At 29.8% G+C, this 26539-nt stretch overlaps 2 protein-coding genes and 1 long non-coding RNA gene across 4 annotated transcripts; 2 read left to right on the top strand and 1 right to left on the bottom strand.

Moving 5' to 3' along the window:
* Positions 1–53: 53 nt before the first annotated feature.
* LOC101221820 lies at positions 54–1015 on the top strand. The gene has a single exon (XM_004135140.3). The coding sequence runs from the start codon at positions 108–110 to the stop codon at positions 699–701; it is 594 nt and encodes a 197-aa protein (XP_004135188.1). The 5' UTR covers positions 54–107; the 3' UTR covers positions 702–1015.
* Positions 1016–20186: 19171 nt separating this feature from the next.
* On the top strand, positions 20187–25912 carry LOC101222056 (transcription factor MYB124). Of its 2 annotated transcripts, none has more exons than XM_031886020.1 (12): positions 20187–20976; positions 21074–21120; positions 21215–21271; positions 21387–21459; positions 21765–21820; positions 21904–22080; positions 22174–22319; positions 22485–22630; positions 22971–23113; positions 23194–23411; positions 23501–23646; positions 25133–25912. In XM_031886020.1, exons 1-12 carry the CDS (start codon positions 20899–20901, stop codon positions 25241–25243), a joined length of 1398 nt encoding a protein of 465 aa, XP_031741880.1. In that variant the 5' UTR covers positions 20187–20898; the 3' UTR covers positions 25244–25912. The 2 variants fall into 2 exon arrangements, with proteins under 2 accessions (XP_031741880.1, XP_011655672.1); XM_011657370.2 differs by having other exon boundaries at positions 20192–20976; positions 23504–23646.
* LOC105435569 lies at positions 21552–26521 on the bottom strand. Its single transcript, XR_969610.2, has 4 exons — positions 26182–26521; positions 25849–25952; positions 23431–23672; positions 21552–21937 (listed from the first exon to the last, which is right to left on the bottom strand). It is a non-coding gene; the product is annotated as an uncharacterized LOC105435569 (long non-coding RNA).
* Positions 26522–26539: the final 18 nt, after the last annotated feature.

Genomic DNA, 26539 nt, shown 5'->3' with positions numbered 1-26539 from the left:
CCCACAATTCATCCTCCAACCAATAGAAAGCAAGAGATCTCAAAATCATCCTTTTAACCATTTCTCTGCTTCATTTCTTCCCTTACACTTCCGGATAACGCCCCCAAATGGCCGGCTCCTCCACTTCCATCTTCTCACCCACCGCCACCGCCACCGCCGCCACTGCCACCACCTCCTCCTCCTCAACCCACCGACCCTTCTTATACAATTTCCCCTCCAAAATCACTCCACAGTTCAACAGACCCACCACCCGCATCTTCGTCTCCTCCTCCACCAACACTTCTCGCGCCGCCGCCAATTCCAAAAACGCCGCCGAAGAAATCGTTTTCTTCGACGGCGGCGCCCACTACGGCGACCTGGTAGCAAATCTTCTTCTGGGTTTTACTCTGCTTTGGTTGCCCCTAACTCTGGCCGCCGTTTCTAGGGCTTTTTACCTCAGATACAGATTCACCAACCTACGGGTGACGGTGATTTCGGGACTGACGGGTGAGGATAGGAGCGATTTCTCGTATAATGTGATAAAGGACGTTCAGGTGGTGCCACGTTTCATCGGAGAATGGGGTGATGTTGTAATTACTCTCCAAGATGGTACTAAGGTTGATCTTAGGAGCGTTCCCAAGTTCAGAGAGATCGCTAAGTACTGTCTTTCTATGGCGGATAAACCTGCTGTTCCTAAAGAAACTGGCCCTAAAGGATTTTAGGGATATATCCATTCAGTTCCCTTTGTGTACGTAATTCTAACTTTACTCCTTTTTTTGTTTTTGAATTTCTTCTTGGGATTTGGATGGAGGGTGTATGAGTATCGTTTATATATGTGTACCAAATTGTGGGAATTAGTATACAGTTCTGTATTGAATTTTGCCAGAACTATATGATTGAGATGTTTATCCATGGATGGAGGTTAGACTACATTTATAAGTTGTTAAATGTTGTAAATGCCTACTTTCAAACCGGATGGATCTATAAAAGCATTGAGTCAAGTGTATATTAACTAGAGTGGGTTTGAAGTTACAAATTGCTAATTATGATGCTCCTTCCATAGCTTTGAATTGGTTAATCTTTTTTGTCTATCTCATTGTAATTTCAATCTTATGTTCAACAACAAATTAAAATAGAGGACCGAAATTTCAAGACACATTTGCATGTACGATATATGTTCAAGTTGGTCATGTTGATGGTTCCTTGTATGCCTAATTGCATGCCCACATAGTGTACTAATTGTTGAAGGACTTGTCGAAGAAAATGTATCATAAGATTTTTAACACTAATTGTTGTGTTTGATTCTAGTTGTTCACTTTAAAACTTCCGAATTTGATTGCGTAGTATTGTAAATATTACTATTATTTGATTAGTAATCCAATCACCAAATCATCACCATAGTTTGTCAAGGTGAGTATGGTCAAATTGGTTTGTTCTAAACCATTTTCTCACCGCATGTTGAAACAAAGCATATCCTCCACTCTACTTTGTTCACTATGTGATGCGTAGTTCGAATTTTATAAATGTAAGATGACATTGTATAATTTAATTTTACTTTTTCTGACTCCACCATGTATAGTAATGAAAATATTAGTGTCATCAACTTACGCATTATTCTTTCATATGCCTCAAATATCATCCGCTTTCGTTCTTCCATACAAACACCATGTCCATAAATAGTGTCACTCAAACCTATACATGCCATTGTAAGAATTTCAACGGTAATCACTTACCTAAAAAAAATAGTTTTTAGGTAACAAGTAGGAAATTAATTCTTAGGTAGGCAGTTATCATTGATTGAATTCATGATCTCTTAGTTACTTAGTGAGATTATCTCTCTTTTTTTTTCACCACTAGCCTAACGTATAATTATTGTATAATCAAGATTAATTAAGATGTCAATGTTCAAATCATTTTCATTTGGATAGTTAGAAAATTGGTTTCTAAAACTTTTTTTCCCTTTTGTCATCCTATCAAAGTTTAAAATGTTATATCGATATATTAAGTTCACATAACTTTTTTAATGAAGTTTTTATAAATTTTAATAGGCACATTTTAAAATAATTACACAAACAAAAAATTCAAAAAATAAAGAAAAATGAGTTGATAAATATAATTTTAAAACAAGTTAATAAGTTTATCATTGGAAAATTGTCAAAGTAGAACCGACCAAATATTTCCAATTCATAAAAAAATCAAGTGTAATAAATTTTATCTCTTAGTGATTTTGTTCTGTAGAATGTAAATAATTTGTTGATTTTTTTTGTTTTTTTAAAAAATTCTTTTGTTTACACAAATGACATTTTAAAGCTTATTTTTTATGTTTTAAGAACTTTTCGATAATATAATGAAAATATTAATTTATTCCTTGTGTCAGATATTAAGTCTCGAAAAACATAGAAATACCAATCATCAGAATTTGATATTATAACTAAGTGAGTTGTGATTTGTTTCATATGTATTTTGTTTAGTTCAATAATTGGAGGATGAAGTTTTAAACACAAAATTGTATAATTTTACTTTTAATCAGCCAAGTTATGTTTGAGATGGAACTAATAAGTATACTTAGGTGTGAAAAAATATAGATTTAAGAGTACGTTAAGTGACTTTTAAGTGTTTATTAATTCTTTTTGAACATTTAAAATGACATTTTAAACTTGCACATAATTTTGTGGTAAGTACTTACCTAGTCGGCCTAAAATAGTTTTGAAATCTCTTGATAATGGGATGTTAAGCTACTCTTTCATGAGTGGAGTGATTGTCTTGTAGAGGACTAAATTTAAGATCTATATAATGTATTTAACTAAAATTGAATAACTTAACCAAAATTTAAAGTTCTAGTCTTCAAATATAATTGAACTGTATATGTTATGAATTATTATTATTATATGTATTAGGAGTGTTAAAAAAAAAACTGGATCATTCCAGAAAAACCAATCAAATCAATCAACACAACTCAATCTATGTAGTTTGGATTAGGTTATTAACTCATTTGAGTCTGGTTGAGGCCAAATAAGGTAACATAAACCAACCTAAACTTACTAATAATTTCAACATATATTGTTTTTTTGGTACACAGTTAATGAGGGAGCACATGAGAAGAGAAGCAGTGGTACTAGAAAAAACAAGAAGAGGGCAACTTACTTGGTTGGGACGGCAGAGCTATCATTTTGAAGGTCAAATCAAATCTACTCATAAATAATGCAACCAAACCAAGTATGGATACTTCAATCATGCTCTATTAACCCATCATATGGACTTCCATTCAAATCCAAAACAAAAAAACTTTATGTTCACCCATTTCACCAACATACATAAGCTATGCATACTATAAAGTTCAAAACTTTCTTCTCTCGATTCATCCATCTCTTAAGGTCGGTTTGGAATGACTTTTTAACCTCTAGAACTTGTAATTTAAACCCTAAACTAACAAGGCACAACCATAAGTGAAATGAAATGAAATAGAAGAAAGAAAAAACATGAGAGCATCTGATCTGAGAGTACTGACCCCAAATGTTATGATGTCAACTCTCACAGCCCAGGCTGTGAGCCCAATTAAGTATTGGGTGTGTGTGTGTCTCACTTCAAGGTAGCTAGAGATGGAAATTGTAGGCCCATAAATGGGTGGTAGGCCCAATTAGACATCATTGAAATGACATGGGCCTTGAAAATTAATCATAACCTTCTGGCCCATTTCAACCCACAACTTTTGTGCAAGGACATGACAATTGACAACTGAGAATGTGACATTTTTAGTAATGTAATAATAATAGTTTTTTTTTTGTTTCTTTTTTTGAAAAAGATTTCTCAAATGGTAATAATTAATGGCTAAAATTTCATGCAAGTCTGCAGTTTGCAGTGAAAAAAAAAAGAAAAGAAGAAGAAGGTCATCCATTGCCAACTTTTTAACTTACAATCTCCATTAAAACTTAAGAGAAGAGACCTATTTTTTCATGGGACCCTCTAAAGGCTTACAAAATTAAAGCAAATCATTTCAATAGGCAGAGAAATGAATGAATTCAGTTTGATGAAGATGGGTGTAGCTTTAAAACACACACACACACATATGGCCCCAATCAAAAAACCTCTTTAATTTCAATCATATAAATATGCATGGAGATATGAGTTTTAACATGTCCATTAAAAGTGCTAAATGTAAAAAAAAAAGGTCATTTAGTTGAAGTTTCAATATGTTAACTTGGATTATTAAAGAAAGAAAGTGAGTTACTTTAGTTGTTAGAGGGTGTGTGAGTCTGACAAGATCATTCTTTATTTTTTATTTTTTATTTTTGTAGTCCCATTGAAACAAAGTTTGGTGGCAATACAGACTTGGGCAGAGAGAAAGAAAGAAAGAAAGAAAAAAAAAAAAAGGAATAAATTGGATTTTGAGGAAGTGAAGTTAGCTGAGATTTTTTTGACAGCTTGTTCATTCCAGACTTTTGACCATGTATCAGCATTTGTCTACCACCAAATAATAATAATAATAATAATAAAAACATGGGGGGTGAGGTCAAGTCAAGGGCAGAAATGAGAGAAAGAAGTTCAGTATGCTGTGTTTTGATGAAGAAGAAAAAGAAGAAAAAACTCAATAAATGGATCTTTATATAAAGAAATGGTAAAGAGAAAGTGCTGTGTGTTTTGCTAATTTGACAGAGTGTAATGCTGCTACAAAGACATGGCTGGGGATGGCCCTCTCTCATTCAAATTCTCTCTATACATACATATATATGGGGGAGTTTAATTAATTAAAAGTCTAAAAAGTTTATATAGAATGTGATCTTTGTGTGGATATTGTATTTATTTATTGGGGGGGAATTGTGGAGCAGTGTGCCTCCAAGTAAAAGACATGATTAAAGAACCAAAACATCAAAATGGAGTTTGATTTTGTATTGATTATTGGAAACAGTATTTAGAGCAGTAGTAGGTTGCCAGTTGAGACTTGAGTGAGTGTGACATCAATTTTTGGGTACTGGGATTTTTATTACATTTCAATACAAATTATCAAACATTCAAAATAATAATAATCATAATAATTTAGTGGAGTAATGTTTTTAACTTAAAATTATAATAATTAGTCTTTCTAACTAAACCTAAATTTTCTTATTTTCTACATGAATAACTTATTGAATTACTATTTTTTTTAAAAAGAAACGTTGATTCTGTTTATTTTTTCAACTTCCACATTGTAACCGTGTTTACCATTTGACATCCATCTTATCTTATTTTCATTCACATAAATCAAATTATATGTACTTTTAAACACATACTATTATATTTGAGAATAAAATGGTTTACACCTCAAATATAGACTACTATAATCCATAAACTATAATATCCAACATTTAGGTAACCATACTTAGATGGATATACTAAGTAATTGTATTTGTTTTGTGAGATTTTCATCAGAAAATGTCTTAAATTTACATATAATATAATTTTTCAAAATTCTCTTATAATTATTCGTTAGTTTATAATTAACTAATATCAATTGAACTTACCTAAAATATTTATTCTAATTTCTTTCTAAATTAATATAGTTTTATTATTTTAGTTGTTAGTTTCCTCAACAAAACAATCTACTAGTTTAATTTTTTTATTAAAAAAATACCTATATAAATTAATATCAATTTTTATATAAAAAAAAGACAACTACGATATAAGGAAAGAAAGTGAATTACATAGTATTATAAAATTAAATAAATAAGAACAAAATTTCTATTTATATGAAAAAAATAAAAACTAAATATTAAGAGTCACATAAACTTAATCGTGTTTAGAATGACATATAGAAGTCTGAAGATACTCACAAATTCTAAAGTAGAAAAGAAGGTTGAAATGTTAGATGATAGAAGAATGGATTGATAGATTAAAGATGGAAAAGGAAGGGTGGTTAGATATGATTGAAGAAGGGAGTAAGAGTGTAAGAAATGGAACATAGGATTCCCAAAGCATTTATCTTTAGGAAGAGCGTGGTATGTATAAAAAGATAAGGGAAAGAAAGAAAAGGAATAGTAAGAATGAATGATATTGAAAAGGTAAGTAGGCAGCAGCAATATCTAGGAGAATGGGGTGCCCACATTGTTGGAATCCCCAAGTAAGTGAACCCCAACATACATATATATGCATATATATATATATATATAAGAAAAGCTAAATAGGGATGAAATTATAATTGCATAACACACACACACTCTCTAATTTCTGTTCCACACGTGGGACCTTTATTTTTTCAATTTTAACATGGGATCCGCCTATCTTATATTTTGTCCCAACCCATCAACAAAAAAATCATACCTTTTCTTTTCTTTTCTTTTCTTCACTTCACTACAAATTAAAGACATAACCCCAAAAATAAAGGCTGAAAAAGCCACATTTTAATTTCCCCACTTTCCCCTCTCTTTCAAATCTTTATTTATCACACCTTTTGATTTCTTTTACGATCCAAACCTAATACACTAATACACTTATACAAATCAAAATCAAAATCTACCCTCTCCCATCGATTGAATTTCTATGAACTTAACACAACTTCCTTCGTGAAGGATGGGTAGATATATGTTTTTAAAAGTTTATCATATTAGAAAACATTTCAATTTGATTTAAAATAGCAAAAAAGTTTCGGATTTGAATGAAATATATATATAAAAAAAAAACAAAGAGTAGAAAAGTGATTAAAATGTCAAAGCAGGAAAGATTAGTTTGGATAGAAAAGGGGAGATGATTAAGGATAAGAAATAATGGAGAGAAAAATGTGGTATTAAAAAAGAAAAAAGGAAAAGGAAAGGGTAGAAAGTTATTTTGTACTCTTTGCATTGCTTTTGTCTTTATGTCTAGGAGTAAGCTTTATTATTTTGTAGGGTTAAAACTCTCATTCTTTTCAGCATGCTTTTTAAGACCTTATTACCACCAAAATTTGAACTTAATTTAGTAAACCAACAAAAGAAAAGAAATACAATGATTAGAGGAGCGCCATACCAAAATCCCTATTTGGGACTTGGGACCCTCAATACAGAATAAAATTAAAGAATGGATTGTTCTAATTGGAATATTATTTTAATTATTAACACAAATCACTCAAAACAAGACACCTTAATCTGAAACTTAATTAAACATTCTGGTTTTCCTTTTATTATATATCATTAAACAAAGTTTAGAAGATGATAAAGTGTGTGGTGATGATGGCCTATTTTTGCTTTTCCCAAAGATACACCAATAGGACCAGCAAACACTCCTACAACAAAACATTTTTCTTTGACCGTTTATGTCTCTTTCAACCGTTCGTTTTAAATTTCGGTTCCTTCAATTGTTAATTAGATTAATGTTCTTTAAAACAATATATCAAAAATATAACTTATCCATTTTTATTTATGTTTTTATAGTTCATTTCACGATATAATAGAGATATTAATTCATTATTTATGTCAAAATCAAATGTACAAAAAATGTAAAAATATTGGTTAAAATATCAGTACGTTTAATAATGTTTATTTTTAAATCTACGTTTATTTAGGCACATTTTAGTTTAATAATGATTGTAGACATTTCCCTTTGCTTTTTTTTTTTCTTCTTTTGTTTGACTTTGCTTTGTATTAAACATGCTTTTGTTTTTGTTCTCTTTTTGCTTGATTTCTTTCCTAAACTATATTAAATATGTATTTTTGAGTGCTAACACAGGGTTTCATGTTTGAATTTTTAATTTGAATAAGCATCTAAGATCACTATTATAAATAGGAAAGCAAAGGCATTTTGAAGAATAATTGGAAAGTAGGGTACTTTAGTTTATATACAAAAGTACGTAGAAATAATGTTCTTTGGTTTTGAGAAATGTTTTCGTACAAAAGTACTTTTGGGTGAAAAATAAAAGTACTCCATACTAGATTAGGCTCAAAATAGGTAGCATCAAATTATTCTATTTGAATGTACATGGAGGTATGTACAATGCTAAACTAAAGGATACATTGATTTTGAAAGTCAAATGAATTAGATTTAGCCATGAACAAGATGTGAACTATGACTTTAGTTGTATTATTAGTAATATCGAACTAACACCATACTATATTTGAGATAACTATCACTTTATCTAGCACTAATTATGATTTATCACTAAGTCCAATACGCTGATCATCACACATTTTGTTGCAAATAGTGAAGATTTTATCTACATGATTAATATTAAAGAATAGAAGTAAAAAAATGATCGTGAGCAATATATGTAAATGAAGATAATTATAACTTACACTATAACGACGAAAATAATATTGTTCAAAAGAAGACTCCATAGATATTGAAATTGTAAATCACCAATGTTCGAGAAGTTTAGTTATTGATGGGGGTTTGGACAAAATTTTAGTTATATCAAATATGTGAACCAACTCCTATCCGTTTTGGGATGAGACGAATTAATTGAAGTGAGAAACGACATTACAAATGTTCGCATCATATTAAATCTAACATTGTTCCAAAAAATCTAAATCACCGAAAATAGTTTGATATGTTAAATGATTGAATCATTTATATGATAACGGTATAAAAAAGTATATCTATGTTGGTAACTATTTACGATTTCCTAGAGGTAATTAATCAGAAAAATACGTGATTAATTTACATAAGAGGAGGAAATAAATAAATATACAGTAAGATCTTCAAATGGTTCTTTCTTTGAGGAGTGACTTGTTGGAAAGTGGATATAATAAAAAAGATTTAATAGTGTAAAGTTTAGGAAAATATAGTCATATATATAAGTAAAGTAATTTAACCATTATCTACAACTTTTGAATTGATTATTTCCTACCAATATGTTTTTCAAATAAAATAAAAAAAACCAAGAGTTTTGGGTTTATATGTTCAAAAATCAACCCCTTTGCAAAAGGAAAGTATTAAGTAAAAAAGTGACCAATTTTGTCAAAAGTTTTCAATCGAATGCATCTCATCTTAAAGAAAATTGAATTCAGTAGTATATATATATCTATTTCAAAAGCTAATTAATTAATATTATCATTAAAGACAAAGTAAATTAACTCCTAATCTCATTGTTTTTTCAACGATAAGCCTAGTTTAGACCTTTTAACTAAATCATATTTTAGTGATTAAATCTTCTATAGAATTTCAAATACACAAACAAAATCCTACCTAAGTTAGAGAAGGAAGTAATCGTAGATATATTAGCTAATGACATCAATAATTATCTTAATTAGGTATAAGACTTTTTCGAATGAAACCAAAAGTAAAGTTATGAAAATGTATGTTCAAAATGAATAATATTATATTATTGTGTAGAGGTATACTAAAAGTTTTGATGTTGTAAACCACGTAGTCATGTGATTATTAATTTAGAATATATAAAAAAAATTAAAGAGGTAACATCTCCTAACCCCTTGTCATATATGCTTTAAACAAAAAACTAGACATTTGATAGTAAACCACCATCTCCCTATAAGACAAACTCACCAATCCAATAGCTATAAAATATCACATCTAAAAGTATAAAACCAAAGATTAAGACAAAAGAAAAAAGGCACAATATATATAATGACCAATAATATATACATATATTGCCATAATATTGCCAAAATCCTTCATACTGTTTCAATTAATACTAAAGATTAAAACTCTCATTGAGTATTATTATAGTTTCTAATCAATATCCCTAAAACCCATCTTTTCTTTTAATTATTTGAAAAGGATGGACCCAAAAAAAAAGAAAAAGAAAACCCTCGAGGCCCATTTTTTCTCCTTCCTCTTCCCCTTTAGGTGGAAAAAAAATGGGTTTTTCTTCCTTACTTTTCATTTCTAGAGAGGAAACATTTGTTAAAATGTTAATTGATTATGCAGCTGATGAGGTTGGCATAATGAGAGGTTCCCATGAAAAAAGAAGAAGCATATGTGATCATAAGCCCCACATCTATCTTATCACTTCATCAATCTCTTTGGGAACTTGGGCCTCCTCCCACCAACCATATACTAAATTAATCCCCCTCTCATTACTATTTCTAATTCTTTAATTGTTTAATTAATTAAACTTCCTAGTGGAACCATCTATAATAATAATAATAATAATAATAATAATAATAATAATTACAATACCCTATATAGGTTTTATTTTGATCACTACTCTACTACAACCTAATTCCCCACTTTGTATTCTATATATCTATATATATGCTTTTCTATCTTTTATTTATATCTTTACCAAACTTCCAATTTCATTTCAATTGTGCAGATCAGTGTGTGACATAAAGGTGCTGGTTTATTTTTAACCTGGTTTTTTTTATTATTTGAACAATATAAATACATATATAAAAACTCTCTTTTTAGAAGTACTTTCTGATTAGTATGAAAAGGGAAAGCACTTGATAGGTTATATATGATGGTGTTGAAAGCACTTCCCATACTGATCTGATCTAGATAGTGTGTGTATTTATAGTGAAAAGAGGAGAAATTTAAATTTTGGTTCAAAGTATGTATGTGTGTGGCAAGAAATAGATCAATGGTTTTGATGATCCATGGATGTATTGACAACTATTATCAATAATAAATGTGTATACAAGCCATTTGAAATCCACTGACAAAAAGATGTTGCCAAAATCTTTATTCAAATAGATGCGTTGGGAATAGCTCTCGGGAGGAAAAAAATTATTCCAAAACTGAGCTGTATAGATTGGTAAAGTCTTTTTCTTTCTTTTAATGTACAATCCACAAACATTTTAAATTGGAGGATTTATATTTTGAAACAAATATTTAGATTTTGAGTCCATCTGGATTGATTGGTGTTCTTCAAAAATTCATTTGTATGAAATTGATTTCAAGACAAAAAATAATATTGTAATCACTTTTAAACCTAAGACTCTTTTGGATGATGTACACAGTCTATATTCGTTATTTTATAAAAAAGTGGGTGACTCCAAACTTATAAAAAGAGCTCAACTCCTCTGTTTTACAAATGTCTCGTCAAAAAGCATTTTAAGTTTTAGCAATGTTATATTCTCTAGTTGGACAGTGAGTAAAAGGTGTGTGTGGCCAAAAGCATTAGGAGCTTGTTCTTGTAATTGGGATTAAGAGAGAAAATTGGAGTTTTCCACGTAAATGTTTGTATTTCCAGCTTTTATTTCTTTCTTTAATTTTGTCCCAACACTTAAATTACCAATTCAACAATATAAATAAACATGAGTTTCATGATAATCGATTTGTTTGGCCTTCTAGATTGATGGAGCTTCTTTGAGTTCACCATTTTTTTTTACTAAGTACTCGTGTGGGCTTCATTTGTGCTTTGACGTACTTGTTATGTTAATTTGACTAAATAGTATAATAACTATTGTCCCAAATTGAAAACGTCACTCAAAGAAGTGATGGACTCAAAATACTATAATATGAGTTTATGACTTGGTTTCAAATTTTTCAGGTTATAGACATTTCTAATTACTTTTTGTATTCTCTTAGCCTGTTTGAGAGTGATATTAAAAGTTTGAGAAGTACCAAAGCTTTTTTTTTTTGTAATTACAAAAGTTTCTAGTGATTGTAATAGTTTTTTTTCACATAATAGATTTATTCTTTTGTAAGTCGTTGATTTTTTTCAATTCTAGAGTTGTTTATTTAATTTATTTAAACTTTTTTTGTTCCTATGTTGGTAGTAGGTGGTTTACTCAATAACCATGTTAGATAAACATAAGATTTTGTCATAGTAAATTGAGGAAAAAAAAATATATTTTAGGTCAAGCATGCATAAACATAAATAAACTAATGAAAATTGAGCTAAATGAACGTAGACTAAATCTCAAAACTATTTTGATAATGGAACGAGTGTACGATTCTCAACTATTTATACCTATTTTGAATGGATAATTTAATTTAACCTTTAAAGTATCTTTAGAATGAATGACCTGATAAACATCTTTTCTAAAAAATGAGAGGAAAGAACAAACATAGAGAGAGAAATATAAAATATGTGAAAAGGAGGGTTTGTGAAGAAAATATATATACACACACATGGAGAAAGGTTTACATGTCATAATTAGTACGTGTTTAAAGCGAAAGTAATAAGAAAAAGTGATTTCATATGCACATGTGTGGGAGATGAGATTCAATAAGTAAGAGATCTATATATGTATTTAGAAAATGATTGGTGTGGGGGGAAGAGGGGCAAGACAAAAATAATATATGGATAGAGAGATCATTAATTATCATTAACAACCAAAAATATGAATGGCACAATGAATATGTGTAAAAAGAGATATAAAAAAAAACTACACCAAAATTCCATATCTTCTAATCAAATGAAATAATCATAAATGTAAAATTTTGTTATATTTTATGTATATATATAGAGAAAAAAATAATTAAAGTGTGTGATGATCAATGGAATCAAGGATGGCAACATTGCAAATCTTCAAAGCATGCACTACTTTACCAATTTAATTTATAAATTGACGATGTGAAAGGGTGCGTACATATATGTCCAACTTATGGTTTACTTTTCAATTTAAGTTTGGCCACATGCATTGAAATATGTTGATCACTTCTCTTTTAAAACATTACTTCTTCAACTTAACCAACTACGGCTCATGTTTCTTTTATTTTATAAAAGTTATAATGGTAATTGTTTAAAAATATCGAGATAAAATCATAATAATTTGCTTTTAAAAGTATCCAGATCAAAATAGCCTTCTTTTTAGAATACATAAAAAAAAAAAAAATTGAAAGCACAGTAATTAAATAAAAAGAAAAAAAATACTTTTTTTTGGTTGAATAATCACTTTATAAATTAATTTTAAAAACTTAAAATAACTGTAAATAATTAAGTTTTACTCTATTTCATCAATATTAAAATCAAATTAATTAATATGTAACAATACTTAGGATTAAAAATGAAAATAGAGATTAAAAGGATAAATCTTAAAAGCTGGATCAAACACAAAACCCAAATCATAAATATATTTGTAATATAGGATTAAATTGAAAGCAATCTAGTGAGATTTTAAAACTTAAGAAAGGTAAAAAGGCAGTAATTTTAATCTTAAAACTTTGCCCCAATTGGATGAGCAAAGATTGCAAATTAGGCCGCCTTTGAAATTGAATAATAAGCTAAGGTGTGTAACAAGTAATTGGGGGTCCATATATATCTCCCACTTATGACTTATACCGCGTGCATTTTGTCAAAGTTATCGGTAACGCGTTTGGAAATTAACTTAATTAATATCTTAATCAAATCCACATACTATCAAACAACCAAATATATATATATATTTATATATATAGAATAGAAAAGAGAAAAAAACAAATTAAAGTGTCCTTGGACTAGGCCCTTATAACTATGAGCAAACGTTATTTTCACTTTAAATCAAATATATATATTGCAAAAGCTGACAAAATTAAGCATTAATGGGGTTTGGAGGAAAGGAGAAGGGGACGTCTAAATTTCTTTTCTTCCTTTTTCTGTTTGTTTCTTATTAAAAGAAGTTGGATTTCCACTTAAATTTGTAATTTGAACTTTGTACTATTAATGTACTTTTGAATCATAGGCTAGAACAAATAATTTGTTGTGTAATTAATCCAAAGTAAAGAAGAAACCACATTTAATTGTAATCAGATCATATTTGTAGAATAGTTTGGTTATGATTAAGAGTATGTAGTTTTTGCATAGGGTTCCACTCGCAGAAGGGTCGGTTGGGTCTTTTTCTAGGTCTTATTAGCAATTGCATTTGGAAGGGGAATTGTGGGACAAATGTCACCGACCCTCCACAATTACTCTCATCATTTATAATACTCTTTCCCTTTCTAATAATCCCATCAACCCCTTTAATTTCTTTTTTCTTTTTTCTTTTTCCCTTTTTATAAAATATAGCCTCTCTTTTTTTTCCCTTTCCTTTTCTTTTTAACCTTTCAATATTCCTTTTTATATATACCCGTTTTAAATCTTATTTTCAAGATTCCCTCTTTAAAAAGCATTCATTTGTGTAACTCACTCATTTCCCTCTTTCAAAAGCAATATTTATGAGTTCTTGTGTTCTTAGGTCGATTCATTTAAATAAACTTTTGTAGTATGAAAAACTATCTTTTTTAGGTAGAAATTCGTTGAGATGAGAATATCTCCTAGGCCGGGTCTTTTCAAAATAGGATAAAGGTCCAAAAAATACACTAAGGTTATGTGTTTGATAATTAGGACCAATGCGGCACGAATGGGGAAGGCATTGGGCACTACTCCTATATTGTACCCTTCAACTACTTTATACATATTAAAAGAAATGTTTTAATGTGTATATATGTGTTCTTATAGGATACCCTCCATCTTTTACTTCTAGTGTTGGGTCCCAACATGGGCAGTGACAAAAATGGGTTCGATGTACTTTTCGATTTTTCAATTTGCTTTACATGATTTAATATCATATGCTCTTAACACACTATATTCACAAAAATGTTACATTTTCTATTGGTTTAAATTTACTAATTTTGTTGTAATTGACTTATTAGGTTTAGAATAAAGAAAAGTTTTAAAAAACAACAGATATTTTTTTTCTTCTTCCTTATTTATGGAATTGGAATTGTGATCAATTTTCACTTTAGTTGGATATGAGAGACGACCATAGATATATGTGTGAAAACAACTATCTCAATTGATCCAAGTCTTTTTTGGTGTGAAATAAAAAACAAAATGGTAAAATGTACTTTTCGTCCTTAATATTTGAAATTCATGTCTATTTGGTCTCTGAATTAACTTTACCTTAACCAAGTGCTTATTAGACCATTAGGTGTTGACCTAAACATTAGGTAATTTGAATGATGCGTAAATTATATTTAATTAGTTGAAAAATGAATTAAAATAAAAGGCTTAAAATATACCTATAACTTTAAGGCTTTTTTTGTATTTTTTTACTGAACTTGTTGGTAAAAAGGAAATTAATAAATTTTAAATTACTTTTTTTTTTATTAATTTAAATAATGTTCAAATCTGAGATTAAAAAAATGATACATTTTTTTACCAACCATTTAAATAAAAATATATATTTTAAAGTTACAAGTGTATTTTAAACTTTTTATTTTAATTTATATTTTAGCTAATTTAATATAATTTACAAATCATCAAATATAATCAATAATCACATGAACACTTAACGGTCTAGTGAGTATTCTATTAAATTAAAGTTAACTCATAGATCATTTAAAAGTATTTAGAAAATGTGAGACAAAAGTATGTGTTTTGAAACTTCAGAGACCAAATAGACATTATCACACTTTAAAAGATATATGAAATATTGGGATATCAATACCATTTTAATCAAATATAAAAAATTAACCAATTGAAAACATATGACATAGAGATCAATTCCAAACTATAATAAGAATAATGAAAAAGGTAATCTCCATTTATTAAAAATTTAAGCAATTAGTTGAAAGTGTAAATTTTTTTATTGTTTAAAAAAAGTAATTATATTTTAGAGAAGATGAAGACTTAATTAATTAAAAAGAAAAAGGGAATGGCAATAAGTCTTTGAAGGCGGGATATTTCGCTGTCAACAAAAGTGGGGTTTGGGAGTAAAGGATAGGATGATGAGTATTGTATGTAGGGTCCACCAATTTGAAGATTTGAAGTTAAAATGACTAAATTATGCTTCTTTCATTCCTACGTGTCAGTTCTCCATCTTGTCCACGTAGGATGATGAAGACAAAAGTGTTATGGATATTTGGTGATCGGTTCATATCACTTGTGAAAGTGGAAGTAGTAATCTTATGAATAATATTATATTTTCATCATAATTAAAAAGTAACATCATTTTTTTCTTTTGTTGGAACTTGCAAATAATTACTTTCATTCTAAGTTTTTTTCTTTTTCTTTTTCAATTTTGAATCTCCATATACCGTTTGTAAATTTGTTATCAAGTCTTTTTTTCTTTCTTTAAATATTAGCAAAGATTGATTAAATTTCAAACCACCAAACCATTTTTATAATTTATTATTTCTCGTATTTGTAAACAATTTTAAGATTATTCTCATTTAATTAAATTCATGGTTTTTCTTTTGTTTGTATTGAATACGATTTAGATATCTTCTAAAAGGTTGATTTTCTTTTTAATAAAATGTGCATGTATTTTGTAGATAGAAAACTAAAGAGACAAAATAGAATATCATATTTTGGTTTTATTAGGACAATAATAAAATATATAGAAACTTTTCAAACAAAAATCAAACACAATAATACTCTAAATAGACCATTATGGTTTCTCGATAATATATTAATATATATATATAGTATGGTCTATTAATCATGAATTTCTGCAAGGGATGGACTTTCACAAATTTAACTATATTTTTATTTCTTTTTAATATTTCTGTATATATACTAATATTTTTAGGTTATCTTTTATTTTTATTAAAATAATATTAAATTTCATTTTTATATTGTTAAATTACTATGGGTATTTAAAAAGTCAAGTTTTAAAATAAAAGGCAGTTGTTACTTTGTTATCGGTTTGTTTTTATTTTTGAATTCTGGCTGAATTCAAAATACAAGAAATATTGAACCATCATTAAGAAATTGGGAGAAAATAAAAGTAATTTTTCTAAGAAAATTAAAATTGAAACATATTGTATGTTATTTTTGTTTTTTTAATTAAAGAGATAACCAGCAGATAAAAATTGTTCAAACAGGATATTAGTCTAAGAGTTTCTTTTTTTCTTTTAAAAAAAGAGGGTATTAGTTAAAGAAAAAAGAATAAAAGTGAAAGGAAAGAAATAAAAAAAAATATAGACATTAAAAAAATGTTAAGGATGAAAAGAGAAATTTTAAGAAGAGTAAAGTTAAGTGAAAAAGTTATGTTAAATAAATTAGAGGAAGAGAAAACAGAGAAAAGTAGGAATATGGGAGAAAAATTAGGGGGGAAATTAGACAAAAAAGAAAGTTAGGAAATAATTAAAAAGGAAAAAGAGAAGGGGATAAATATTAGTGAAAGAATCAAATATATTAAATCTGTATAGAGAAAGAAGTTTGAAAAAGATATAACATCTTTAGAATTACAAAAAGTGGAAAATAGATTAGAGGAGGTGGAAAAATGATTGTTACAAAGACCTCAAATTTTAGAGTTTGAAAATGTAAGAAAAGTTAATTCTGATTTTTTTCAATAGGGAAAGGAAAGATACATTTTTAGAAGGAGGCTACGAATAAAATTTTAACATTTGAAAAGGAAATCATTTTTATTTACTTTCAATTTATTCATCTACAAATTTCAACTTTAAATTGGAAATTGAAATTGATACGATATTACCAATATTTTTCATTTTTTTTGTTTATTTGTTTTTTCCTACTTAAGTTTAAGAACAAAACTTCTTTCAAACAAACAATTTATTTTTATTTTATTTGAATTACAATTCCAATCCATTGCCTTCTTTACTTTTAGCCCTTTACTTGTAATCAGCAACCACATTATGCCTAAATCTCTCTTTATGATGCATATCTTGATCATCAAATAACAATTTCACATACCAAATTATTAGTCCTTTTTTTTTGTTCTTTTAAACCAAGATTAAAGTAAGAAATGATTTTAATTACAAAACTAAAATTATTATAAAAAGATTTTAATGGTAGACTCAACTTGACTGTATCACATATAGTTGGCATTACTATTTAGTCATGCTGCTCATCATATATTTGGCCACATATCTATTAATGTCACACCAACCAAATTACCTCCAACCATTGTGGGTTCAAATTTTCAAATTTTCAAATTTAGAAACATGGATTCACATTTTTCATTAATTATTAAACACACAATAAATGTACAGTGATTTTTTAAAAAGTTTATTTATTTTGAGATGAGATGAAGAAAGAGTTGTTAAATGAGCACTCTAACTCTCACAAAAGTCATGTGTCAACTACACTTTATTGATTATTTGAAATATTTATTTTTGTCACACCCTATATTACATTTCCCACTACGTAAAAATATTAAATTTTGACTGCACGCATTACGTACATTTTTTTAACTTTGGACTTCATCAGTAAATGTATGATTTTGTTAAAATAAAGATTGAAAGTTCAAATTTATTTAGGTTGTTGTAAAATAAAAATAAACGGTTAATTATATTATATATTCAAATTGTTAGGTCAAAATAAGATTTGACACGTCAATAATTATTTTTTTATTGTTACATTTTATTTCTCTCTTCGTATTTCTTGTTACCTTTCGACCCACTTGTCATCTCCCATTCCTCAATCATACAATCTCGTCTCTTTTTTCTCGTTCTCGTTCTTTCTTTTTTAAACAACAAAGGAAATAAATAGATTTGATTGTTTATAGATTTCGAAATGTTATATTTTTTGTATTTAAATATTAAGTTTAATTTCAATTTAATTTTGAAAAGGCTACAAACTTACCTTTAGTAATTGATGTGATCCCCAAATTTCAAAATGTATGCTTTTAACTTTAAAACTTACTAAATATTCATTTTCAGTCTCTATGATTAATATTTATTATTTAGTAAAATTAAAAGGTTTAAATAGTAAAACGTCTCTGCATTCCATTATTTTGTTTTCATCTCAATTTTAAAACTTCACTTTGGTAATTAGTTTAAATTAATTAATAAACATTATTGTTAAATACCCAATTAAGGTTTTTAGTAAGAAAATCAAGATTAAAGAAGTAAATCTAAAAAGTTAGATATTAAATGGAAACTTTTGTCTAAAATAACCTCTATGTAAAAGGGAGAAGACAAAATATTGAAAACTTTATTTATTTGTTATTATTTTCCGGAAGAAATTAGGGTTTTTAATCTACTTTTTATTTCCTCATAAAAGAAAAAATTATTACCATTGGTTTTTAATCCAATGGTAATAATATTTAATGGGGGAAAACAATGCCAAACAAAATCCTTATATTTTCAATTAGATTCAACAAATCTAAAAGTGTCAGAAGATCCAATTATATTTTTCTAAAAAATTTGAATATATATAATTTCTTAATTTTTTTTTATAACAAAAGCATTTTTAAAATTTGAAAAAAAGGATAAAAAGACATTTTTTATTGAACCAATACAATGTGTAATCTGCCAAACTGGATAGAGATTAAAAATTCTTAAATTTCAAATTTGATCTAATCTAATTAATTAATTAACAAAATAAAAGAACAAAGAAGAATAAAATACTAAAAAGTAAAATCCAAAAAAGAGAGGAGAAAAAAAAAAGGAAAAAAAGAGCCTTTAGAGGAAGGTGATTCATGCTACTTCCAAAATTATCAATTTATTATTATTAATAATGATGATAATAATAATAATAATTCTAAAGAAACATTATTCAAATTTTATTTTGAAAAAGAAAGAAATTGACCAATGAGAATGAAGATATTCAGTCTTGAATCACATGTGTCATCCATGCATGCATGTATTAACACATACATCATACATATATAAATTTGAATAATGTAGGTTTTCAAAAAATTAATTTAATATCTCAAATTCATTTTAAAATGGTTAAATAATAATAATAAGGGAAAGTATTGTAAATGGAAATATGTTTAAAGTATTTAAAAATTATAGTTTCTGTCGTAGAGATAGAATTTCAAATTTTAATATATTAGGTAAATATTTTAATTTATTTAGTTATATTTAAAAATTAATTATAATAATAATAATAAAATACAATATGTAAATAAGTATTTTCAAATATAGTATAATGAATAAAAATATATATAAATATATCCAAATTTCAATTTCTATTAATTATAAACACGGATCAACATTGTTAAACTTCTACTATAACATTGTCAATATGGATGAACATGATAAGTCGATTGGTGTCGGCGAGAAGTTTCAAATAACATTTGTTAGTGTTAAATCAGCCAACCTAACTGAGTGATTACATTTATGTAAGTATGGTTGAGGTCGGTTTGAATATTTACTAAATCAATCATAGCCGAGTGACGATTTAGTAAAAAAATCGATTTGGAGAGAGGAATGATAGCTTGTAAAATTAAAATAGAGAAAATATATATTTAAAAAAATTAAAAAAAATGAAAGATGTGTATATAAAATTAAAATAGAGAAAAGATATATAAAAAAAAGAAGGAAGAAAAAGAAAAAGAAAGGAATTGTCAGTGAAATGTGGGAATAGTAGAGGCCACCATGGTATCCCCCACATGGAATTCAGCGTTCTTTTTCAAACTTCCCTTCATACCCGCGCACTCATCCATGAGTCCGTTGTTTCAATTCTTCTTTTCTTTATTTTTATCTCTCTTTTTTCTTCAATTTTAAATCCCCACAAGCTCCTTCTAGAGAGAGAGAGCGAGTGTGTGTGTGTTTCAAACAGAGACCTTTCTCTGTCTCATCTCATTTCCCTCAATTCCATCTCTCAAATCTCTCTCTTTCACCCTTCTTCTACTTCATTCCTGTTTCTTACACAAACCCTTTTCCATTTCCAGATCTACCTATTCAACCCACAGGATTACCATCATCATCATCCTTATTGTGTTTGGATTGGATTGGATTGGATTGGGGGATTCATCATTGATTCTTACTTCTCTCTGTTTGTTTCCCATTTGAATCCCTGGAGCTTTTGTTTATTTGAACTCAGATACTGCCTCTATAGTGAAGAAATTAAAGTGGGTAAGAGAAATAGAGAGAAGCAAAAATATAAAGGGTTAGAATCCGAGGCGATTTCGATTTTGTATAGGGTTTTTGATAGAGAGGTTTCAAGTTCAGCATCGCTTTCGACTTGAAATTGCTGCTGTTCCGTTTTGAACCCAACAGTGTTTTTGTATCATCCGTAAAGATTAAAGGAAAGTGAAGAGAGAAGTGTTCCTTTTTTAGGGACTTTGCAGTTTCTTATCCCCCCCCTTTTTTTATATGCTATAGAAAGGCTTACCTTTAGCATGCAAGTGGGTTTCAATAAAAGGGGAGGAGCGCCTAAGAGATACTGTTGATTGTAATTAATAAAAGCAAATGCAGGACACCAAGAAGAAGCTCGCCACTGAAGATTCCAAGAAGAAGGAACGACACATCGTTTCCTGGACTCAACAGGTTTCTCTCTTTTTTTATTTTCGATCTCTGAAGATTGCTTCCCTGGTTTATAGATCGTTTTGATGTGATTTCTGATATGGGTTATTGGAGTTTTCAGGAGGATGATATTCTCAGAGAACAGATTAACCAACATGGAACAGAAAAGTAAGAACACTTTCTACTCATTGACTCTACTATTAATCTCATTTAGTTTATTGAAACTTCGATTGATTGTTGATGGAATGAATTGATTGTGCAGTTGGGCAATCATTGCATCCAAGTTCAAGGATAAAACAACAAGACAGTGCAGAAGAAGGTAAATGAAAATGATGAGAACCATGGTAACAAAACTGATTCAAACAGTTCTTGTTTTCTTCTTCTGGGTTGATCGAGTTTCACTGATGTGAATGGCCTATGGAATTAAATTTCAGATGGTACACGTACTTGAATTCTGATTTTAAGAAAGGGGGATGGTCTCCAGAAGAGGATTTGCTTCTATGCGAGGTGATTGATTATTCCCCCCACTTGTAAGAGCGGAGAATCTTGAATGGAGATTTAAATATTGTCTGTAATCGCTATCTTATAAGTTTAAAATCTACTGTAAATGTAATTTTATTACATCTCTTAATTGTATGAGTGAAATTGAATCCTTGATATATAATGTTAAAATGCCTCGGATTAGCAAATATTAGCACATGCTGTGGTCTCTTAAAAGTTAAAGTAGCCAAATGGTCAATATGTGTTCAAACTTTTGAGCATTCCCACGTCATTGGATGCCCCTATATCTAATAAATTAACCTGGTCTACAGGCACAGAAAATATTTGGAAATAGATGGACAGAAATAGCAAAGGTGGTGTCAGGCAGGTATAGAACTGTCGAGTTTTCTTATTGCAGTTCAATTTTGCTGCAAATTCACTAAGCATTTCTTTGTGATATGGCTCATGCAGAACGGACAATGCAGTGAAAAACCGGTTTACCACCCTGTGTAAAAAGAGAGCCAAATACGAAGCATTAGCAAAAGAGAACTCAAGTTCATTCATCAATCACAACAACAAAAGGGTTATATTTCAAAAGGGGAGTAATGATGTTTCTTCCGAAACTTCTCAGCCAGTAAAGAGGATAAGGTATATAATTTGTACACAAGATGTCTAAATAGAAACGTTAACGAGAAATTGCTTCACATTAAAGAATTGATTATTTTGCAAATAACCATTTAGGAGAGCACACATATCTCATACAACGGAAGGTTGCTCGCTTGAGGATGGATCAAAAAAGCCAGAGTTAGCAGTGGATCAGCAGCTGAGAGCTCCACTTGCAGTACTGGTAGAGAACAGTGTTGACCATGCCGATGGTCAAAGTGCTAGTAAGTCACTTAAAGAAACAACTTCCTAATCATTTTGTTAAAACTGGAGACACATTGCAGAGACAAGGAATATCACTCCTTGGAGGTTTTGTTTGTTGCATCATTTGATTTACTTTTGGGCTAACAATAATGGTATTAATCTCTTCATTTCTCCACCATAAGCAGCTCAAAGTAACAAAAGTCAAGGAACCTTTATTAAGAAGGATGATCCAAAGGTAACCGCTTTAACAGAACAAGCAGAATTACTCAGTTCACTTGCATTGAAGGTTAACTCAGAGAATACAGATCAAAGTCTAGAAAATGCTTGGAAGGTACTTTGTCTATCAACAATGCTGTTATATGTGCTATGTGATATTGAGCTGCATGTTGATAACGGCAGATAACCAAGTAAGAGTACAGTGGGATGAATCTTTATTCCATGTCTCCCTCGACCGAACGAATAAACTCTATTTTTATTTTCAGACATGGCAAGTATTCATCATAAAAAAGAGGATATCCTGAATTATATACTGCTGCTAACTTCTTTCCCTAAAAATTGGAAACTTCACTTCCTATTAATGCTTGAGTATTCTTCATATTATTTTCATACATGATGTTTGATAGATTATTTATTATTTTCTTTTTCTGTAATGTCCACTAAATATGAATCAGATTCTCCAAGATTTCCTCAGTCGAAGCAAAGAAAATAACATGCGCATACCCAAATATGTAACTCCGGATATTGACCTTCAACTGGAAGACGCTAAGGGTTCAGTGGAGGATTTAAGGAGTAGCAATGATGGTAGTCAATGGAGGTAACAGAAATATACTTTCTATTATTTCTCAAATTTGGATTACTTTTTATTTTTGGCCTTATCAATGAAATGGCCTGCAGAGAACCCAATCTCCACGAATCTCCTGGTAGTTCAGAATACAGTACTGGATCAACACTTGTATCCCAAACAGCAGAGGAAAAAATAGATCAAAGCCAGCCTGAGATAGGGACTCATCATCAGGAACCTCAATTTGAATCCGGGTCAAGTTGCACCAGAGAGCAATATAATATTGGTGAATCTACAAAAGAAATACTTCCAAAGACAAACCTGGAGAGAGGTAATGACTAAGTTCTTACATTGCTTATAGAGGCGATTGATCTTTCTCATGATAATGTGCTACTAAGAAGATGAAGTGTTTTACTGCAGCAGAGACTTTCAAGTGTTGCAATGAACGAAAAATTGAATCCTTTGCCTCTTCCTTTTCAAGTTCGGAATTCAGCTCCCCCATGCATGTAATACCACTTTTTAGATCCTTGGCAGCAGGAATTCCCAGCCCACAATTCTCTGAAAGTGTGAGTGTCCTTTACATTTTGTTTTACTGCACAAATAAAATCAAATCAGTCAAGTGATTGTGTTTTCATATTAAACAGAAAAGCAGTTTCAGTAATAAACAACGATATAACTAAAGCAAAATATGAGGAGCTTTTGGGGCTTAAGCAATCTGCCAGTTCAAAATAGCAGTGTCTTAGGCCTAAATCAAACCTTCCCCTTATGAGATGTGGATTTCAGTTAAAACCTTAAAATCACCTACAATCATAGAAGTCTACCACAGTTCTTTACAAGTCCAAATTCATAAATAATCAGGTTATAACTAGTATTTAGTATTTAAGTGAAATCTGTCTCTATCTACATATTATGAAACTTATTTATTGATCTTCGTGCTCACAATTGATAAACTGTCAAAAGGAATCGAATTAATGGATTATACAATCAGTGAGTTGGGGGAACAATGTGTTAGGGACTTTTAATGGAAAAAATTAAACCCCCAACTTTTATAAGTGAAAAAATTGGACTGGTGAACTGTCTTTTAATTTAAATCCTTTACTTTCACGAAAGAAAAAATTGGATCCATTTACTTTCTTTCACTCTCATCTTTCCTCACTTTCTTTCTCCATTCTCCAGCTACTCTCTCTCCCCCTTCCTCCTCATTATTCCATTTCCTCCCATCCAGCCCATAAATCTATTGGGTTGCTGCTGGGCTGGTGCTACTGTAGTATCCAATTCATGGAGAGAGTATTCCATGGGAAAAACATTGATAATGGACAACAAAGAGACATTTTGCATTTTACTGCAGCATCCTTGTCCCAGAAAGGATTCAGAAGGACGGGAGAGAGTAAAGTAGGAATTAGGATGAAAGTGAGCATAAAGGGCCGAATTTTCAATTTTTGAAAGTTTGAGGATTCAGTTTTTACAATTGAAGTTTGATAATTTTGCTTTAGTTCAAGAACTTTCATCAGAAACTTTAGTTCTCTTGAACAGAGGTTCATGTTGATAAATGGGTTCAAACTAGGAGACATTAGGAAATGAAGATAGTCTGGGTTAGCAAACATGGATTACATGGATCAAATCAAACTATCATGTAGACATGTAGTACTCAGCTAGATAAATCTTCGGCTCTTTTTTCATCTGGAATTAGAGAAGATCAGACTAGGCTACCCACAGAATAGTACCAAGATCTCTTCAAGTATTATAATTAGGAAGAGTTTTAAATGGAGAATACGAAACACTGTATGTCATAGTACGGTCTCTTGGTTTAAAAAACAGTATCATGATGGCAGCAAAATGAATTTTGATGGCCAAAATTACTTTCTCCATTTTATAAAAACGCTTCATTATCACCATCTTAGCTTCATTGTCTAGATTTTTTTTGAACAAATACAAAATGGAGGTGTAACCAATAGAAATACTTTTATTTTGGGTATTAGTAGTTGTAATGCGTATGCCGCTCTGCTTTTTATGATTGACCTCTCATTTGTTTTGTTTTGTTCTCTTTTTCAGGAAAGGAGTTTTCTTCTTAAAACACTGGGAGTGGAGTCACCTTCCCTTAACCCCAGTGTTAACCCTTCACAGCCACCACCTTGCAAAAGAGCCCTTCTCCAAAGTCTATAAAACCTATCTAATCATCCCAAATACTGAATCTGCATTGTCTAGGTTCAAAATTCAGTTTCTTTTTTTTTTTCTTTAAATTAAATTCCATTGGTTTGCAGCCATTCCGGCCTAAAATTTTTCATAGTGGCATGTTGATATCTGCATTCCATGACTCGTGTCTAGAATGTTATGGATCATTCGGACACATCGGGACACATATAACCTCGTGTTCCACATTCTTTTTTTCTTTTCTCTCCCTAGGTGGGGTTTTCTCTAATAGTAACATCCGAACCAGTGTGCTTTGGTGTGTCATTTTTTTTCACCTTTCCAGTTTCTTGCAATATGTGATTTTGGTGTCCCAGTTTTTGTAGCTTGATTTCCCACATGTATATAACGTCTAGATACAATTTGTAGACATTCTATTCAAAGAGTAAGCATGCTTTGGCCGCATTACTTACTCCCCTCCAACAAAAAGTGATTGAGGGAAGCAAAAAAACAAAAAACTGATAAAAAAACTGATGAAAACAGGTAGAGGATAACCAGTGGAATGGTTTCCTATATACTTTTTGTATTTTTGGTGTGCAGAGGTATAGAATCAGCATTTTTTTTTTCTTTTTGTTCCTTACCTGATTTATGATGTAACAAACATAAATATGATTTGAATGGAATGTGTTTTGTTGTTGGTGTGCACTCATCCTTGTCTACCTTGGTTTCTCTTTCTCTAATGCTCCTGGATTTGGAACAGAACAGCAACCACTTAAGTATGAGAATACAGAAATCTGACTCTCTGATTATTTTTCTCAGTTAAACAGAAGAAAGTGCAGGAAGAAAACACTGAAATTGTAAGAGCTTTAAACTTCTGGAAAAACTTGATACATGAAATGAGAGTTGAAATATATTGGGTGGGGAGTTGGGATAAGACAAAGAGAAGATAATTGGAGAGAATTTTGTAAGCTTACCTGATGTAGAGAGGGCCCTGGCATGAGACTGAAAATTGAAGGGAAGTCAGGGAAGAAGAAGAAGGATGTGTGTGTTAAATTCAGTCAGTGGTGGACAAAGTATAAATATAATTATGACTAAAGTCAAAAAGTGGAAGGTTAAAGAGGAGGGAACTCACTACAAAATAAAGGGACACTTATTGCTATCAACTTTCTCGAGGAACAAGGCTAATTTTGAATTCTGTTTCCAGCAAAGTGGAACGATCATCAACCTCCCAACTTAACCACTCAAAAATTGCCACAAAATTGACTTAAATGTTCATTTCTTTTTTTTTTTTGGAAGACTCGGAGTTTATCCAAATCTTACATGAACATCTAA

Source organism: Cucumis sativus, chromosome 5 (genome assembly GCF_000004075.3).
Source record: "Cucumis sativus cultivar 9930 chromosome 5, Cucumber_9930_V3, whole genome shotgun sequence".
Lineage (NCBI taxonomy): Eukaryota > Viridiplantae > Streptophyta > Magnoliopsida > Cucurbitales > Cucurbitaceae > Cucumis > Cucumis sativus.
The sequence above is the reverse complement of the archived record's forward strand: the minus strand, read 5'-3'. Positions and strand labels throughout refer to the sequence as shown.